Raw genomic sequence first — 21537 nt, forward strand, 5'->3', positions numbered from 1 at the left:
TATCAGGATACACAATCAACATAGATAAAACCCAATTACTTTCATATTACCATAGCCCACCAAGAGAAATTGAAAGTTGATACCCCTGGGCATGGCACACAGAGTCTTTCAAATATTTGGGCATCATTATGCCAAAAGATTTGGCAAAATTATCAGAATGTAATTATCAGCCTTTGTATAAAAAAATTAAGGAAGATTTGGCAAGATGAAGCCTGATTCCTTTTTTCAGTCTCAGTTCAAGGATTGAGTCTATTAAAATGAATATACTGCCTAGACTGTTATATCTCTTTCAGACCCTACCAATAGAGATTAATCAAAATCAATTCAATGAATGGAACAAGATGCTATCAAGGTATATTTGGCAGGGTAAAAGGCCTAGAGTTAATCTCAAAACTTTGCAATTAGCAAAGGAAAAGGGGGGATGGGGCTTGCCTTTTCTTAGAGATAATTATTTTGCAGCACAGTTGAGACCTGTGATATGTTGGTGCAACCCATCATATGACGCTCAATGGAAAAACATTGAGGAGCAGGTACTTCCCATCCCCATACAAGCAATTTTGGCTGATAGCAAAGGTACATAAATACTATTGATTACTAATGGGTGAAATTGACTCTTAAAATATGGAAAACTACTATAAAAGAATATAATCTAGAGAGAGAGATTGCAATTCTTAAATGGTGTGCATATGACTCTGATTTTACACAAAATAAATTGGATGCTAGATTTAAGGACTGGATAGCTAAAGGAATAACAGTTCTTTGTAACATAATGAAAGAAGGAACACTGTTTAGTTTTGAAATGCTTAAAGAGAAACACTTATTAGAAAAACAAGATTTTTATCGGTATTTACAGATGTGACAATATATTAATAAAATGCTTAAAAGTGTAACCAAGGCAAATACATGCTTGATAGAGCTCTTTAGAAAAGCATATAATTCAAATAATGGTAGTAGAATCATCTCAAGCATGTATAAGGGTTTTCAAATCTTAAAACACATTCGACTTCATACATTAAAACAAAATGGAGATACCAATGGAAGTGTACCAATTCACAGAAATGGAGGGAGTTTGGATGGAAAAACTTGATGATATTTTATTACACCCTCTCAGAAATCCCATTATGATTGTAACCTCCCTGTTTGCTGGAGAAATTGTGGAAATTAAAATGAAAATCATTATCATATTTTTTGGGACTGCCCTGTTATCAAAAACTATTGGAGGCGGATACACAATGCCCTACAAGACATCTTTAAATGTGAAATACCCTTGGAGAGTAAGACCATATATTTTGGATATATACCTCAAGAATGGTTGAAAAGAGATAATTATTTGATGAATATTGTGCTGTCTTTACGACAGTTATCTAGTTTATAATATTTTCGCTTAGTAATTCATTCAATAGTATTTTCTAGTTAGAATTAGAAGTGTTTAAAGTATATTCATTGCATGTAAAATATATCGGCATGCGATGACGTCACATCCGGTTTCGCTGCGTCTTGTGGGAAAATACCGGTTTGAAATTAGCGCGAGGGTGGGGGCTTACCACGAGGCTCACCTGAGCAGAAGTTGTTTTGCAGGCATGAGAAATCACAGTGAGAGCAACGCTGTAAGTTAATAGATAATCGATATATTGAACTAAGATGTTAATGCCGATCCTGTTAGAAGTAACGACGGTAGATAATGTTTATGCTTTCGTTAGTTAAAGAGTCGCGGATAGTTTGCATGGAAGTGTATTTAAAGTAGTCAATGGAGCAGGTAAACTCTCCCTGTATACTGCACCTTAGTGTAATGTAGTTATAGTCACCTTTGCAAGTATTTACACTTGAAATGTGATATTAAGGAAGGAACAAATACTGTATCAATCTTGTATTGTTTTATCAACAGTTTTCACCATATGTTAATGTGAAGAGTGAACAGTAAATGGTTAATCTTACTGCGATCTGGTTCTTATTAACTGGTTTATCTCGACGTTAAATTCGGCGTTCGTGACACGCGAAGGAGAACGTTACAAATATACTGTTGGTGGCTGGTAAAAAGACTCTTACTAGGAAATGGTTATCACAGGAGAGCCCAACTTTAAATACATGGATGGAAATTACAATGGACATTTACAAAATGGAGAAGATAACAGCATCTGTTAATCATAAGCTGGAATAATTTGATTCATACTGGGAAAAATGGTTTAACTACATAATGCCTCATAGGCCTGATTTTATTCTCACAAATCAATGAATCTGTTGTAAAAAAAAATCACTCCCTACTTGTACATAGCTCTTTCCTTTTGCTTGTTTTTTCTTTCCACTCTTTTCTGTAAGTGTATACCCCAGATAAATACTTTGTGGAGTTTTTGTGATATATATGATTATATGATATATATGTACAATGTCTGAAATACATCCTATGGAAATGATTGTTTGATGAACTTCAATAAATAAAATAAATTACAAAAAATGAAATGGCAGATGAACTTAGTATCTTGCATCAGTCTTCACTGTGGAAGATACTAGCAGAATGCCAGAAATCCATGAGTATCAGGAGGCAGAAGAGAGTGTGGTTGCTGTACTGTGGTGCTTGGGAAGCTGAAAAGCGTGAAGGCAGATAAGTCACCCGGACCACTCGCAGGGTTCAGAATCAGAATCAGAATCAGGTCTAAAATCACCAGCATATGTTATTAAATTTGTTAACTTAGTGTCAGCAGTACAATGTAATACCAGATAATATAGGAAAAATAAATAAATAAGCAATCAATACAGTAAGTAAACATATACACATTAAACAGTTACATTAAAAATACTGCAAGAAAGTAATAAAAATGAGGCAGTGTTCATGGGTCAATGTCCATTTAGGGGAATCAGATGACAGAGGGGAAGAAGCTGTTACTGAATCACTGAGTGTGCGCTTTCAGGCTTCTATAACTCCTTCCTGATGGTAACAATGAGAAGAGGGCATGAGCTGGGTGATGGGGGTTCTTAATGATGGACGGCGCCTTTCTGAGACACCGCTCTTTGAAGACGTCTTGGATACTACGGAGGCTAGTACCCAAGATAGAGCTGACTAATTTCACAATTTTCTGCAGCTTCTTTCAATCCTGTGCAGTAGCCTTCCATGACAGACAGTGATGCAGCCTGTCAGAATGCTCTCCATGGTACATCTGTAAAAGTTTATGATTGTCTTAGCTGACAAACCAAATCTCCTCAACCTCCTAGTGAAATATTGCTGCTGTCTCGCCTTCTTTATAGCTGCATCAATATATTGGGACCAGGTTAGATCCCCAGAGATCTTGACACCCAGGAACTTGAAATTAATCACTCAAGAGGTAGGTGAAGAGATTGTGGAGGCATTAGTAATGATCTGTCAAGAATCACTTGATTCTGGAATGCTTCCGAAGGACTGGAAAATGCACATGCCACTCCACTCTTTCGGAATGAAGGGAGGCAGAAGAAAGGAAACTAGAGGCCAGTTAGCCTGAATTCAGTTCAAGAAGTTGGAGTCTATTATTAAGAATAAGGTTTTGGGGTACTTAGAGGCATATGATAAAATAGGCCAAAGTCAGTATGGTTTTCTAAAGGTGAAATCTTGCCTAACAAATCTGCTAGAATTCTTTGAAGAAATAACAGGCAAGATAGTCAAATAAGTCAGTGGTTATTTATTTGGATTATCAGAAGGCTTTTGACAAGGTGCTGCACAATAGGCTGCTGAACAAGATAAGAGCCCATGGTATTACAGCGAAGGTACCAGCATGGGTAGAAGATAGGCTGACTGGCAGGAGGCAAAGAGCAGGAATAAAGGCAGCCTTTTCTGATTGTTTTGCCAGTAACTAGTGGTGTGCCACAGGGGCAGGTGTTGGAACCACTTCTTTTCACATTGTGTGTCAATAATTTGGCTGAAGGAATTAGTACCTTTGTGACCACATTTGAAGATGAAATGAAGATAGGTAGAGGTGCAGGTAGCTTTGAGGAATCAGGGTGTCTGCAGAAGGACATAGACAGATATGGGGAATGGGCAAATAAGTGGCAGATGAAATATAATGTAGAGATGTGCATGATCATACAGTTTGACAGAAAGAATAAAGGTGTGGGCTATTTTCTAAACGGGGAGAAAATTCAAAATTCAGAGTTGGAGAGGGATTTGGGAGTCCTTGTGCAGGATTCCCTAAAGGTTAACTTGAAGGTTGAATCAGTGGTAAGGAAAACAAATGCAATGTTAGCATTCATTTCTCAAAGACTAGAATATAGAAGCAAGGATATAATGCTGAGGATTTATAGGTGGTCAGACCGTGCTTGGAGTATTGTGAGCAGTTTTGGGCCTATCTAAGAAAAGGTGTGCTAGGGTCCAGAGTAGGTCCCCGAGAATTATCCCAGGAGTGGAAGGGTTAACATATGAAGAGCATTTGATTGCTCTGGGCCTGCATTCGCTGGAGTGAACAGCCAGTGGTGTGTGGGGGGGGGGGGGGGGCAGGAGGAGCTTATTGCAGCCTATAGAATATTCAAAGGACTAAACAAAGTGGAGTGGAGTGGAGAGGACGTTTCCTGTAGTGGGGGAGTCTAGGACCAGAGGGCATAGCCTCAGAATTTAGGGACATCCATTTAGAATAGAGATGAGGAAGAATTTATAAAGCAAGAGGGTGGTGAATCTGTGGAATTCATTGCCATAGATGGCTGCGCAGGTCAAGTGATCAGGTATATTTAAGCTGGTGGTTGATAGGTCACGTCACAGCTGACCTCACCTGGTCCCTTAATATCAACTCCCTGAACAAGAAGGCACAGTAGTGCCTACACTTCCAAAGAAGATTGAGGCAAACAAGGCTCCCACCGCACACCCCCACCCTACATCTTAACTGTGTTTTACAGAGTCAGAATCAGGTTTATTATCACTGGCATGTGACGTGAAATTTGTTAACTTAGCAGCAGCACTTCAGTGCAATACATAATCTAGCAGAGAAAAATAACATTAAAAAAAAATAATAACTAAACAAGTAAATCAATTGAGGCACCACTGAGAGCATCCTGACCAGTTGTACCTCCATCTGTTATGGGAGCAGTTGCGCATCAGACCAGAAGTCCCTACAAAGGAAAGTGAGAGCAGCCAAGAGGATCATAGGGGTCTCCCTACCATCCATCAGGGACACTTATCAGGAGTGCTGCATAAGCAGAGCCCTGAGTAGTATTATGGATCCCACCCATCCATTCAGCATCTTCTTTGACTTCTACCATCAGGCAGGAGACTATAGTGCATAACAACAAGAATGGTCAGGATGAGAAACAGTTTCTTCCCCCAGGCCATTAGGCTCCAGAACTCCCCGCCACATCATATTCAGTGTCACTGGTTAGGTATAGTTATAGGTGTCACTGGTTATAGGTAACATCCTTTCTATATCCACTCTATCAAGGCCTTTCACCATTCGATAGATTTCTCAGTCCTCATTCTTCTAAATTCCAATGTAAACAGGCCCAGAGCTGTCAAATGCTCTTCATATGATAAGCCATTAAATCCTAGAATCATTTTCGTGAAACTCCTTTGATTCCTCTCCAGTATCAGCACATTCTTTCTAAGATAAGGGGCCCAAAATTGCACACAATAGTCCAAGTGAGGCTTCACCAGTGTTTTATAAAGCGTCAGCATTACATCCTTGCTTTTATATTCTAGTCCTCTTGAAATGAATATCAACATTGCATTTACCTTCCTTACCACAGACTCAACCTGCAAATTAACCTTTAGAGAGTCCTGCACAAGGATTCCCAAATCCCTTTGCACCTCAGATTTTTGTATTTTCTCTCCATTTAGAAAATAATCAAGCCTTTCATTTCTTCTACCAAAATGCATGGCCATACTCCTGAAACAAGAGAAAATCTGAAGATGCTGGAAATCTGAGCATCACACACAAAATGCTGGAGGAATTCAGCAGGCCAGGCAGCATCTATGGAAATTAATAAACAGTTAACATTTTGGTCCGAGACCCTTCATCAGGACTGGAAAAAAAGATTAGAAGTCAAAGTAAGAAGGTGGAGGGAGGAGAGGAAGAGATATAAGGTAGTAGGTGATAGGTGAAACTGGGAGAGGGGGTGGGGATAAGTAAAGAGCTGAGAGGTCAATTGATGAAAGTGACAAAGGGCTGGAGAAGGTGGAATCTGATAGGAGAGGACAGAAGGCCTTGTCAACTGACATGTTGAAATGGGAATGGGAAGTAGAATTGAAATGGGTGGGAACCGTGAGATCCCACTTTCTCTGGTGGATGGATTATAGGTGCTCGATAAAGCAGTGTCCCAATCTACTTCAGGTCTCACCGATATACAGCAGGCCACACTGGGAGCACTGCATACAGTGGATGAACCCAACAGACAGCTTTTTTTTCCAGTCGTGCCAAAGGGTTTTGGCCTGACCCATCGACTGTCCTTTTTTGCATGTGTTGCATACACTTCCTGACACTGTATTCCATCTTCCACTTCTTTGCCCATTCTCCTAATATGTCTAAGTTCTGTTGCAGCCTCCCTATTTCCTCAAACTACCTGCCCCTCCACCTATCTTCATAATGTCTGCAAACTTTGCAACAAAGTCATTAGTTTCATCAACCAAATTATTGACATGTAATGCAAAAAGAATTGGTCCCAACACAGACCCCTGTAGAACACCGGCAGTCAATCAGAAAAGGGTCTCTTTATTCCCACTCTTTACCTCCTGTCAATCAGCCATTGCTTTATCAATGCTAGAATATTTCCTGTAATACCATGGGCTCGTAGCTTGTTAAGGAGCCCCACATGTGGAAACTTGTCAAAAGCATTCTCAAAATCCAAATACACAACATCAATCGATTCTCCATCAGATTTGTCAGGCAAGACTGGCCTTGAGGAAACCATGCTGACTACAGCCTCTTTTATCATGTGCCTCCAAGTACCTGAAACTACATCCTTAACAATCGACTCCAATATCTTCCCAACAACTGTCAGCTAAATGGCCTATAATTTCCTTTCTTCAGCCTCTCTCCCTTCTTGAAGAGTGAAGTGACATTTGCAATTTTCCAGTCTTCCAGAACTATTCCAAAATCTAGTGATTTATGAAAGATCATCACTAATGCCTCAACAATCTCTCCAGCCAACTCTTTCAGAACCCTGGTCCAGGTGACTTATCTCCCTTCAGACCTTTTAGTTTCCCAAGAACCTTCTCTCTAGGAATGATAATTTCACACATTTCATGACCCCTGACTCCTGGAACTTCCACTAAGCTGCTAGTGTCTTCCACAGTGAAGACTGATGCAAAATACTTAATCAGTTTGTCCATGATTTCCTTGTCCCCCATTACTACCTCTCCAGCATCATTTTCCAGTAGATCAATATCCACTCTCGCCTCTCTTTTATGTTTTATGCATCTGAAGAAATTTTTGGCATACTCTTTAATATTATTGACCAGGATACTTTTGTATTCTATCTTTACCTTCTTATGACTTTTTAGGTGTCTTCTGTTGGTTTTTAATAGCTTTCCAATCCTCTAACTGCCCAATAATTTTTGCTCTATTACATGCCTCCTCTTTGGCTTTTATGTTGGCTTTGGCTTTTCTTGTTAACATGGTGATGTAATCTTGCCTTTAGAATACTTCTGCCTCTTTGGGATGTTTATAACTTGCGCCTTCTGAATTGCTTCCCAAAATTCCAGCCATTTCTGCTATGTTGTCATCACTGCCAGTGTTCTTTTCCGATCAATTCTGGCCAACCCTTCGCTCATGCCCCGAATTCCCTTTACTCCACTGTAATACTGATACAACTGACTTTAGCTTTTCTTTCTCAAGTTTCAGGGTGAATTCTATTATGTTATGATGACTTGCCCACAAGGGTTCTTTTACCTTAAGCTCTCTAAACAATTCCAGTTCCAATTCCAATCCAGCATAGCTGATCCCTAGTGGGTTCAACCATGAGCTGCTCTAAAAATCATCTTGTAGGCATTCTAGAAATTCCCCTTTGGAATCCCGCAGCAACCTAATTTTCCCAATCTACCCGCACATTGAAATCCTGCATGACTATTGTAACATTACCCTTTTGGCATAGACTTTCTATCTCATTGTAACTTGTAGACCACATCCTTACTACTGTTTGGGGGTCTGTATGTAACTCCCATCAGGGTTTTATTATCTTTGCAGTTCCTTAGCTCTATCTACAATGATTCAACACCTTCTGACCCTATGCCACCTTCCTAATGATTTAATTTAATTTTTTTTTTCTCAACAGAGCCACATCACCCTCTCTGCCTTCCTACCTGTACTTTCGATACAATTGATATCCTTGGATATTAAGCTCCCAGCTATAATCCTCTTTCAGCCATGATCCAGTGATAACTACAACATCATACTTGCCAATCACTAACTGTGCCGGAAATTCATGAACTTATTCTGTATATGTCCTGTTGACTGAAATTTTGCCCTATCATCAGGCTCTCCTTGCTAGGAGTCTCACTACACATTGCCTCTGTTTGTAATGGTTTGGACAAAGACTATTTTGAGGGCATATTTATATGTGATCACAAGATTGGACATTGTATTTTGAAAAAGGAAATTGATGCCAGAAATTTAGATAAAAATTGGTAGAAATATTCAGTTACTGTGGCAGCATCTGTGGAGAGGGAGATCAGTGATCTTACATCGAACTCGGAAAAATTAGAAATCAAGAACATTTTAGGTTGGGAAGCAAGGCTGTAGAGGACAAAAGGTATGTTCATGATAAGACCTAGATGGACTGAGTGATACATCGAATGGTGGTGCCAGCTGTGACAGGATGTTAACATTTATTTAAGGAAAATAGGAACAGAGGGAAAGGGAAGAATAATGCTCTGACAATGAGATTTCAAATATTATAGCTGCAGGAATAAGAGAAAATACTGAAAACATTGAACAGGTCTGGCACAATCCAAATAAAATTCAATTCTTTACATTTTCAATATTTGCCGTTCAATATTTGGTTTGGATAAATATTGGGATGATCCACACATGCTCTTGACTTCTACCTCCAACAACACTCTGTTTCATAGCTGAAACCCACTAGTTTCTTTTCATCCTAGAGCTTCTTACTTCTTCCAGGCATTAAAATCACAAACTTCAACAATTCTGAATTCTAATATTTCTTCAGATCTCTCTCCCAATTCACATTCCTTGGATCTTGCCTTTCACATCAGTCTTACCCCTCACTGTGTTTTGATTATTCTGAATCTTCCTTCATTGATCCTGAACAATCAGCCTTCAAAGGAGAACTCTGATTCATCTCCCTATAGGACTACATCAATCAATTGAACCCCTACAGTTTTTCTGCCGCTTTCTTTAAACATCCACACCTTTGGCCAATTTACCACTGTTTTTCCCACCTTCAGTATCTCTGATCCACCTGGATCCCTCTTTTTGGCATTTAACCTTTTGATTATTGACTGTCTCCAAGGTCCTGACACTGCCTGAAAGGAGTCTTACGTTTACTCCATAACCGCTTGTGTTTCCTATGGGTGATCTGGTTTTCTCCCACAGTCCAAAGACGTACTGACTGATAGGTTAATAGGTCATTGTAAATTGCCCCATGATTAGGCTAGGATTAAACCGGGGATTTGCTGGGCGGCGCAGCTCAAAGGGCTAGAAGGGCCAAAGGCCTACTCTGCACTGTATGTCAATAATAATGATAAAGTAAGGGAGAATCAATTGCAGTACCTATAGGCTAAGCTGAAAGAAGTACAAGTATATGGGTCACTGGAATGTGGGAACTTCATATCACTACCTTTGCACCAAATTTCTCTACTGACCATATTCAGTTTATTTTACATTCTGACACACAGTGTTTAATTTAAGATTTCCTGGAGAATTATTGAAATAGGTGATGGAATGATACCCAATCTGACTTAGGCCTCCTCAGCTATGGTTACAAGCCAACAAGCCAATTAAAAGAACTGCAGCTGAATTCCAATCAATGACAATTACAATCACATGAAAACCATGGACTTTGTTAGATTGGAACGGAACTTCTTGAACTCTAAATACAAGCCAAGAGGTGTTGGTATAAAGCCAGGATTGGTTTCAGCTCAACTAAAGCAGGCGCAGTTTGTCTTAGCTTAGCCAACATAAATCACAGTTGTGGTTCAGTCCGTATAAACTAAATTTGGGTGGCCTGAGCTAAGGACTGGAGACTGGTTGTGAAGCAGATAAATTAAGCTCTGTTTAAGGGCAGTACACTCATAGAGAGGCTAGTAGTTGTGCACAGTAGTCAAACCGGATGAAGGTACACAAAGCCAAAGCAAAGTCTACCTCTAAACCAGTTAGAATAAACAGAAAACAAATATCTCCTGAAGAAAATCATTCAAAAATATAAATATTTATTCCATTTGCTGAAATTTATCAGGAATACTATCAATACATTTGTTTGCATTATATCTAATCAGTCAGACTGCTAAAATAATATCAAATAAAGTAGAAAATATTTGATATATACTGTTACAAGGATAGATAATCATCTCTCGTGTCGATTTTTTGTCAAACTGTTTCAGTTTTAAGTATGGGTCTATATGCTGCCTTGTTGCTTGCTATATATTTCCAACATATTACATTTTATTTAAGATTCTTCAACATTTACAATTGCTTATTATTTGTTGGAGTACTTCTGATTGAATCCACAAGACTAGCAAGGTCTCTATGATGTGCATCATCAACTAATTTTTTAAGCCAGAAATATTTGCTGAGATCAGTCACAACTATAAAACATAGAACAGTTCAGCACAGGACAGGCCATTCAGCCCACAATGATGTGCTGAACCAGCCAATGAGCAAAAAAATTGAAAATCAAAAACAAAAATTAGAAACAAAAATTTAGCAGTAATTTATTAATGGCAAATGACACACTATCAATGACAAAAACACAAAGTACTTAAACATAAGGTAATAATCAAGTCTGGAGAGCTACTCCAGCATTAGCTTAAGCCTCATCTTCCCATGTGTCAAGGAAGGAGTTTCTTTTACCTTCAAATGTTACTTGATTGTTTTTTTTCTCGCGTATATCCAAGAACCAAATAACTTAGTCCTTTATTTTTTCTATGAGCTATAATGCACAAGCCGGTTATTGATAATGATATATTACAAAAGAATGCTGCTGTGCTGGAGTCCAATGATCAGACTATTGATAGCAGTGCCCTGAAACTCTATTCAAGAACCAATACTTTAATCTTACATTAAAGGCCTTCAGTCGCTCAGGATCCATTCCCTCCGAGTCATTAATCTTCTCACTGTCTTCATGGTCATCATGATCGTCATCATCATCGTCCCCACCTCTGTTAATCGAGAGGTCCTCAGGACAACTTCCTGAGAGCTCATTTCTTCCAGAGTCATAACTTCCTGAGCTGTAGGGTGGAGACTGGAACAAAAATACAAATCATTAGATTTGTCTTAAATATCCAAAGGTTATCCATTTGTCTCAATAGAAAGCTACTTAAAAGTCTGATCTCCCTCCATAAATTCGATAAATTGATCACGCACAAGAAAATCTGCAGATGCTGGAATTCCAAGCAACACATAAAATGCTGGAGGAACTCAGGAGACCCGGCAACATCTATGGAAAAGAGTTGATGTTTTGGTCCAATACCCTTCAGCCCTAAATGTCAACTGTTTAATCGTTTCCATTGAAGTTGCCTAGCCTGCTGAGTTCCTCCAGCATTTTGTTGTATTGCATAAATAGATTGTGATATTGCATAAATAGATTGTGATATTCGGCATATACTAATTTTCATTTAAACAATTGGATTTATTACTGACATATGCAAGGGAAGTTTGACTAAGATTCAATGCAAGTGTATTGTCCAATAATTCATCACTTACTTGGACAATAATGTTAGAACCATTGAAAAGAAAAGCATTGGTTCACCCAAAGGCTCAGCTAATTAGAATGGAGATTCAACCATCTCCTAGTTCTTTCAGCATTAAGTTTCACCCATCCACCTATTCCACCAGCCTCTCTTGATGAAGTTGCTCACTATCCTCCTCACAGTTCACCATGTCTCCAATTTAGTATACATTGAGAGAAACAGTCATCTTCGTATCAACCCACCCAAGTCTTCAATCTTGATGACAAGCCTGTTATACAAGTCCACATATATAAAATGTCAACTACGTTTCTCTCATCAACCCTTTCTACTTATTTCATCAAGAACTCTATTAAATTAATTGGACATAATCTTTTTTAACAAAGCCATGATGATCTTCTTTAATCAATCCACACTTCACAGAGACTACTGATTCTGTTCCTAATTACTGCTTCTAGCATCCAATGAAACAGTTAAGAAAATCATGAATTCAGGAATACTCCCCATATGTAACTTACTATTTTCTGATTTCAAGATTACATTTCAAGATTGATCTTTCATAAATTCCGAAATCAAGGTTACTTTTACAAGAAGACAGCTCTTTTGGTTTTTGTTTCTTTTCAAAATGCTCTGAAGAACTGGATCTTTCAGTTAGCCTACACTGGCTGATTAATCTGTATAAGCAAGATCAGTCAAGCAATAGAAGAAAAGGCCTGTTTCAGGGTCAATAAATGCTTGTGAGATAGAACTAGTTCAGAATACAAAAGTTTATAACTTAGCAATTAGCAACAAGATACTTATGACAAACTTAAGTACTATTATTCAAGTGTGTTAAATTCCAAAAATTATTAAACGTGACAGATTAGAAAGATGAACTGTGATTGCCCCAGTCTGCAGCCTGTAGTTTCCCTTTTAAGGATGTTCTTTGGAACTGACTAACCAATCTGAAGTTTTTGGGATTTGGTGCATTAGACTCTCGAGAGTGCAAGTGCAGCAGGGGCGGCCATCACTGGGGGTGGACAGCTCGTCGAGGACTGATGGTGGAAGACAAACCTGTGATTGGCACCATTACTCTGTGCTGACTAAACAGCTGAACAAGATTAAATTTGTTCAGGACAATAGTGGAAAATGAACAGGTGTTAAGCACATTTTTTTCTACTTTTGTTAACTTTTTCTTTACTATTTGTGCGATTTGATCAAGGTGTCAAGGTTGAGGGCAAATGCACTAGTGATAACGTCACTTCTCTGCAAGGATTACCCACTTCAGCGGTGAACTGACTCTGCAGCTGTGGTCTGCAACCATAGGCACTTCACTCAGCGCTGAAAGCTGCTCCGTGGCTGTAGGCTCACTCTGTGGTTAATGTTCAGCATGTTACTTGTTTACTTTTTTATTCATTTGCAAAATTTGTTCTTTTTTCCACAAAACTGGGCGTTTGATGGTTTTAGTTATGTAGGTTATTTTTTAAATGGGTTCTATTGTGGTTCTCTGTTTTGTGGCTGCCTGCAAGAAGAGGAATCTCAAGGCTGTATACTGCATACATACTTTGATAATAAATGTACTTAGGAGTTACTTTTCATTGTTCATGTCTCCTTTTTTGATCCTGTGATTTCAGTCTCTGAGACCGACATGCAAGCAGCCTTCTAGAGGATGAACCCACAAAGAGCAGACAGGCCAGGTACTAAAGACTTGTGCTGATCAACTGTCTAACATGCTCACTGAAATCTTACACTTTGTCAGTCTGAGGTACCCAACTTCTTCAAACAGATTTCACTTACACCAGTGCCTACAAAGAACATGGTAACCTGCCTCAGTACCACTTACATCCACAGTGATGAAGTGTTTTGAGAGGCTGGTAATGAAACATGTTGACTCCTGCCTGATAAGCGACTTGTTTCTGCTCCAATTTGCCTATCGGAGCAATAGGTCCATAGCAGACACCACCTCATTGGCTCTTCACTCAATCTTGGAATGTCTGGACAGCAAAGATACTTACATCAGGATGCTCCTCATTGACTGTAGCTCTGTGTTGAATACCATCCAACCCTCTAAATTAATCAATAAGCCTTGATCTCAATACCTCTGTGCAATTGGATCCTGGATTTCTGCACTTGCTGACCCCAGCCAGTTTGGATTGGCAACATCTCCTCCACAATCTCCATCAGCAGAGATCACCACAAAGCTGTGTGCTTAGCCCTTTGCTCTCTCGTTTTATATTTATAACTGTGTGGCTAGGCACAACTTGAATGCCATGTTCAAGTTTGCTGATGACACCACTGAGGTGATGAGGGAGATTGAAAATCTGGCTGAATGGTGCCACAACAACAACCTGTTTCTCAATAGCAGCAAGACCAAGAGCTGATTAATGACTTCCAGAGGAATCCAGAAGTCTTCATCAGAGAGTCAGAGGGGAGAGGGTCAGCAACTTTAAATTCCTTGGTATTACCACTTCAGAGGACCAGTCCTGGGCCCACCACATAAGTGCAATTATGAAGAAAGCACGGCAACAACTCTATTTCCTTTGGAGTTTGTGAAGATTCGGCATGACATCTAAAACTTTGACAAATTTCTCTAGATGTGTGTTGTCGGGTATAATGACTGGCTGCATTACAGCCCAGTATGGAAACACTAATGCTCTTGAATGGAAAATACTACTAAAAGTAATGGGTATCATCCACTCCATCATGGGCAAAGCTGTCTCCACCATTGAACATATCTACACGACAGTCACAGAAAAGCAGAAACCATCATCAGGTACCTCCACCACCCAGGTCAAGCTCTCTTCTCACTGCTACTATCAGGAAGAAGATACAGCAGCCTCAGGACACACAGGTCCATGTTCGGGCACAATTATTACACCTCAAACAACAGGTTCTTGAACCAACTTCACTTGCTCCATCATGGCGATGTTCCCACAACCTATGGACTCACTATTAAAGACCCTTCATCTCATGTTCCTGATATTTATTGCATATTTATTTATTATTCTTAATTCCTTTTTTGGTATTTGCAGAGTTTGTTCTCTTTTGCACACTGGTTAAATGCCCAAGCTGGTGCGGTCTTTCATTGATTCTATGGACTCTTTTGTGGATTTATTGAGTTTGCCCAGAAGAAAATTAATCTCAGGGTTGTATATAGTGATATACATGTACTTTGTTAGTGAATTTACTTTGAAGTTTATACCCTTTGTAAACAAGCATGCTGTTAACAATGAAACAGCCATAAACTTAGGTGTGGTAAACTGGATTTGTTCCAAAGTTCAAGATCCTTTTTTTTCACCGGCCTTTCAAAAGAGACATTTTTTAAACACAATTTCATATCATACCTTGTGCAGGATGATTGAGTGTTGCTCATGTCTCAGTAAACATTATTTCTGAGCATCACATAAACTGAATACTGATTGATCTAAATGCATATAAAATATAAACTCATATGAATATAGTTTGCAACTACATGCATGAAAAACGTGGCTATTGATTATTCAAGTAATTGAAACATTGTTCTAATGAACACTTTTAATGTTGGTACACCCAGAAGTATGGCTTCTGAGACTTCACTCTTTAAATATATCATAGCCCAACAAAATAAACACAACCATGTTTGATATTAAAAAAATGTTTAGTTGCTGAATATCCAATTGATCAAACATGAATTAGACATACCTTGGTAACTGGCAAAATATGGTCAGTTATATACAGTGAATTGCAACCTTTTTCAGCTGATATTTTCCTTCTGCTTTGGGTGAGTATGGTTAGCTGACAAGAACACTTATAACTTGAATTTAAGTTAAAAGTACTGTGTAAAAAAATTAACCTTGAAATGATAGAAATTATTTTAATCAGATTGTCAGTAGAACCCTACCCTTTTGTCTGGAGTTTGAACTATAAATTGATCTTGATATTGCCATCTCCTGTGTATAAGACTTTTTTTTTAAACTTTAAATAGTTAGAAAATATTTTGTTTTCTTTTCATGTTATGTGACAACCTGGATGTAGGTAAAGCTTTCCTGTGCTCAGTATCCATCAATTTTACACTTGACATCATATTACACCATATTTACATTTGACAACAACTGCCAGTATCCAAAATTTCTGGAAGAATAAAAATAAATGGCTTGCAAACAGATAATTTAAAAAAAATTGTTTTTGTGGCAAAAATTGGGAAGTCATGTTGCATCTGTGCAAAACTCAGGTTAAGGCCATATTTGGAGTATTTTATGCAGTTCAGGTCTCCGCACAACAAGAAAGGTCTGGACACAGTGAAACAAGTGCAGAACAGGTTCATTGGGATTTTGCCTGGATTGGAGTGCAGTAGCGACAAAGAAAGGTTGGATAAAATGGAATTGTTTTCACTGAGGAAGTTTTTAAAATTAGGAAAGGGATAGATAGGATAGATAAACAGAGAATTTCCCCCCAGGGTAGAAATGTCAAATACTGGATACCGTTCACTTAAGGTGAGAAAACTTTGGAAAAAGATCTGCGAGAAAAGATATTTTTAGACAAAGAAGGCTAGAATGCACAGCCAGGGAATTTAAAACAAGCAGATAATGATGTCAATGCATAAAAGGCATTTTCAAGATTGTTGTTTAATGTCATTTCCAGTACCTAAGTGTGAAGGATAATGAAATTATTGTTACTCTGTATCTGAAGCAGCATAAAAACACAATAAATAAAAATACATATCTTATATACATAGATTGATTGTACATCCATAAAGTGACACTAGGCACAGGAGTGTCTGTAGATAAGGTGACAGACAGGAAATGATATAGTAGTGGTAGGGGGGGTGGGGTAGGTTAGTGGGTGGTGGTTGATCAGCCTTACCACTTGAGGAAAGCAACAGATGTTGAGCCTGGCATGGATGCTACGTAGCCTCCTCCTTGATGGGAGAGGCACAAACAGCCCATGAGCAGAGTAGGTGGGATCCTTCATGATGTTACTGGCCTTTTCCTGGCACCTTTCTATGTATATGATCTTGATGGTGGGTAGGTTGGTACGGATGATGCTTTAGGCAGTTTTGCCTGTTGTAGAGCTTTCCTGTTCACCACAGTGCAGGTTTCCTACCAAGCAGTGAAGCAGCGCATTAGGATGCTCTCTGCTGTGCATCTGCAGAAAGAACTGAGTATAGATGTGTGTAGTCCAGCTCTCTTCAGCCTCCCCAGAAAGCAGAGGCATTGGTGTTCATGATTGCGTATGAATGTGTTCTAGGACCGTGAGAGATTGTGCGAGATGTGCACTCCCAGGAGTCTGAAACTGCTCGCACGAATAGACAGACGTGAATAGACAGAATGCAGAGTGATAGAAACTATGTCGAAGAATTGGTTTAGATTAGCATCATGGTCAACTCATAGTGGGATGAAAGGCTTTATGGTTCTACATTCAATGTTACACTGCAACATAAGTAACATTTTCCAGCTTCAGCTGAACATTTCTATTTAATGAATTTTTAGTGCAACAATAGGACAGGGTTGGGACAGTGCTTAATGAGTCAAGAATGATCTGAAGAGGCTTGAGAACATCAGTGTCTGTAGGAGGAATGTTCTTTATGGAAGGTGCTATGGAGATTATCCAGGGCTACAGCCAGACAGAAGGTTATCAGAGAGCTCCCTGAAAACTACATGAGTATAATCTATAAAGACCAATCTTTGGAGAAGTCTGTAATTCTAGTGAGTCTATGCCTATTCTGCCTGTTTCTAGGGGGATGAAGGAAAAGCAAATGGCCTCTCAATCAATAAGAGTTTGAGTGATTTTTCCAGCCCAACAATGAGTAACGGACTGTGAGTTGTGGCAGGGATCAGAAACAGCAGCTCAGAACGATCTTGAAGTTAGGAAACTGAGAATGACAGGTAAAGTCCTGGCTGACATAAGAGGCAATATTTAAGGTCCAGGAAGTCCGACATCAGTGAGGACAAATAGTGTAACTTCAATGCTGAATCTTTGAGTAACAGTTTCAGGTGCAACATGGTTAATTAATCAGGTTACTCTATAGTTAAGTAATAACTGTCATTTTTCAGATTAATGCATTGAAAATTGTAGTGGAACAGAACATCATACAATGAATTATTGTCGTAATGTGGGGAATTTATATTGAGGTGAAAAAGGGGCTTAAGCCGACATAAAACCCTCTGAAAAAGCAGAAATTGCATTAATAGGTGGAAGATTACTCTATTTTGGATTCATCTGTATTTTGACTGAACAATACTATTTATTTTAGAAGTTTAACAAGTGGAATTCCTAGGTTCATGTAATTCTCAGACCACCTCAAGATTCCATTTCTCTACAAATTTTGTTCATGATACATAATAATAGCATGTTCCAATATATTTCCACCTTTAAAAACTGAATGAACTGAACTGTAAAGATTTTAAGCTGTCCCTGGTCTTCAGATTACTTATCATGTAAATTTGATTTTCCTACTGTTTCTTTACCTCATCTATAAATAAACTGACCAAAAATGCTCTTACTTGTAATATACCGTTCACAAAAATGATTCCAGGATTGAATGGCTTGTCATATGAAGAGTGTTTGATTGCTTTGGGCCTGTATTCACTGGAATTCATAAGAATGAGGAGTGACCTCATTGAAAACTATCGAATGGTGAAAGGCTTTGATAGACTGGATGTGGAGAGGATGTTTCCTTTGGTGGGAGAGTCTAAGTCCAGAAGATACAGCCTCAGAGTAGAGGGCTGTCATTTTAGAATGGAGACGGGGAAGAATTTCTTTAGCCAGAAAGTGGAATTCTTTGCCACAGGCAGCTGTGGAGGCCAAGTCTTTATGTATATTTAAGGCAGAGGTTGATAGATTCTTCTTTGGAGATTGGGGCTGAGAGGAAAACTTGATTAGCCATGATGAATTGGCAGAGCAGACTCAATGGACCAAAGGGCCTTATTCTGCTCCTATATCTATGGTCTTATAGATCAACATTGTATACTGAGAATTTCGCATACTTTCCCTTTCATTGGAAGACACAGGTAAAATTGACCAGAAGTCAGTATTTGGCCGCTCAACTCTATTTTTCCATTCATTTAGATTGTGGGTTTAGATTCTTGTACCTTATTTCTAAATTTTCATTTGCAGGGGGTGTCATCTTTCCACAGGAACTTCTTATTAAGATTTAAACATGACCAGCACTTAAGAAACCACTACTAAAATTGTTCATACTGTAAGCAATCAACGAATTACTGGGAAGTAATGCACAAAAAGCATTCATTCAATAAATCCTCGTTCATTTACCTAAAGATATCCTGAGCTCCTACTTTACTATTCGTCTTTATCAGGAAACTTATTTCAGTTACTTATGTGAAGATATTTTTTGTTATCAGCCCTAAAATCACTAGTTTAAACCTACATACCCTTGTACTTCTAATTTGCCCTTAATATATCATTAATCATGGTAACTCTACCATTTCACCACTTGCATTGTTTTTCCAGCTACAGAAGTTCATGTTTCTCCAGTCTTACTCCATTGTCTCAGATTACTGAAACTGTACATGAGCCTACGATTCTCCTCTGCATTGCTTTCAGTTTTTTTTTTCTTGGCTGGTCAATGAATCCGAGGTTTTTCATCTATTTTACTTTTCTCCCAAGACCTTTCTTTGTATTTGTCTCTTTATTCCTAGTAGTCCCTGCTGACTTTATCTGAGTTGCATTCCCATTGATCTCTAAGTTGTTGAACTATCTCAGCAGTTCTTAATAACGTGTTTCCACTTATTAAGACTGCTCCTTTAAAATCACCTTTTATTTAATGTCACTCCTTAAATCTCCTTGCTGTTCAGTGCTGTTTTCCCTATATTTTAGAACTGTAAGACTTTCTGCTGATGCAGATTTTTCCCAACGGATGCTCCATCTTCCTTAATCCTTTCCATGGAATTTAATACATTTTGGCATCTCTCCGTCTCCTGTACATGTTTTAGTAACTTCTGAAAGTTAAGATTAATTCATTTTGAAAAGGCATTACTTAATGTATTTGCATAAATTTGCTTCTGTGCCAGTCAACATAGTTTATTACCTTGTTTCTTTTAAGAACAGTAGATTCTGGTTAGGATGGTGGGGTGAAGATATGTCTCTTTCAAAGTAGGTGTAAGGCACTTCTTCCCTCTGTTAGTCTTGGATGAGGTGTAGCACCTGCTTAGCCCCTGATCAGGGTCATGTGATGTCATGGGTGCTGGTGATGGATAATTGTAAGAGCAACCGGTGCATAACACACGTCCAGGTTACAATAATGTCAGACAGACAATCTCTGAAGAATATTGATAATGGCTGGGGACCCATCTTGTAATGACACCGCCCAGATGAAGGCAATGGAAAACTACTTCAATGGAGAATCACTTTGCCAAGAACAATCACGGTTGTGGGACCATGATCGCCTCTGCTACACGACATGGCACATGGTGACGATGAGTTTCCAGTTAATTGGGGCACATCGGATCAGCAAATTTGCATGTTGACACCAAGATTGATGGTGTAGTGGACAGCATGGAAGACTATTAAAGCTTGCAGCAGGATCTGGACCAGCTGGAGAAATGGGATGAAAAATGACAGATTTAATGCAGACAAGTGTGTGATGTTGCACTATGAGAGAACCAACTAGAGTAGGTCTTACACAGTGAGTAGCAAGATACTGAGGAGTGTGGTAGAACTGAGAGATCTGGAAATACAGATCCATAATTTCTTGAATTATGTATTAATTATGTATTATGTATTAATTCATCACAGGCAGATAGGGTTGTAGAAAAAACTTCATTCTCTGGAAAGCAGAAGATTGAGAGGAGATTTGATAGAGGTATACAAAATTATGAGGGATACAGGTAGGGTAAATGCAAGCAGGCTTTTTCCACTGAGGTTCGGTGGGACTACAACCACAGATCATGGGTTCAAGGCAAAAGATGGGGAACATGAGGGGGAATTTCTTGACTCACAGGGTGCTGAGAGTACGGAATGAGCTGCCAGAGCAAGAAGTGGTTCTGGGTTGGATAGGTACATGGATGGGAGGATGGGAGGGGTATGGAAGGCTATGGTCTGGGTCCAGGTTGATGGGTCTAGGCAGATTAGTGGTCCAGCACAGACTAGATGGCTGAATGGCGTATTTCCGTGCTATAGTCTATGACCTATCTGGACCAATACATTTTGGCCCAATTAAGTGGCTACTTCATTTGACAGTTTCATGGAAATAGTTAAAAAGGTATAAAATATTAGATGACTAACAATACTACTACAGTACTATAAAACTGTGTACTAATTGGAGGATCAGAGGTGGAGAGGGTCAGCAATTTCAAATACCTTGGTGTTATTATTTTGGAGGATCTGTCTGGAGCCCCCCCCCCCCCCCCATGTAAGTGCAATTACGAAGAAAGTGCGAAAGCACAGCAGCACCTTTACTTCCTTAGAATTTTGCGAAGATTTAGCATGACATCTAAAACTTGGACAAAGTTCTATAGATGTATGGTGGAGAGTATATTGACTGGCCACATCAATATGGATATGGAAACACCAATGCCCTTGAATGGAAATTCCTACAAAAAGAAGTGGATACAGCCCAGTGCATCATGGGCAAAGCCCTTCCAACCTTTGAGCACATCCAGATGAAACACTGTCACAGGAAAGCAGCATCCGTCATCAAGGACTCTTGCCACCCAAAACTCATCGGGAAGAAGATGCAGGAGCCTCAGGACTCACACCAACAGGTTCAGGAACTGTTACTAACCCTCAACCATCAGAGTCTTAAAACCAAA

General features: G+C 39.0%; 1 protein-coding gene across 5 annotated transcripts in view; it reads right to left on the reverse strand.

Moving 5' to 3' along the window:
* The window catches only part of LOC132399855 (nucleolar protein 4-like), a 338547-nt gene that overhangs the window by 84851 nt on the left and 232159 nt on the right, over nt 1-21537 (reverse strand). For all 5 annotated transcript variants that reach the window (XM_059980691.1, XM_059980692.1, XM_059980690.1 and 2 more), the window contains one exon: nt 11182-11364. In XM_059980691.1, the coding sequence (XP_059836674.1) occupies nt 11182-11364 (183 nt within the window). The remainder of the gene's footprint in view (nt 1-11181; nt 11365-21537) is intronic.

Source organism: Hypanus sabinus, chromosome 9 (genome assembly GCF_030144855.1).
Source record: "Hypanus sabinus isolate sHypSab1 chromosome 9, sHypSab1.hap1, whole genome shotgun sequence".
Taxonomy (NCBI): Eukaryota; Metazoa; Chordata; class Chondrichthyes; order Myliobatiformes; family Dasyatidae; genus Hypanus; species Hypanus sabinus.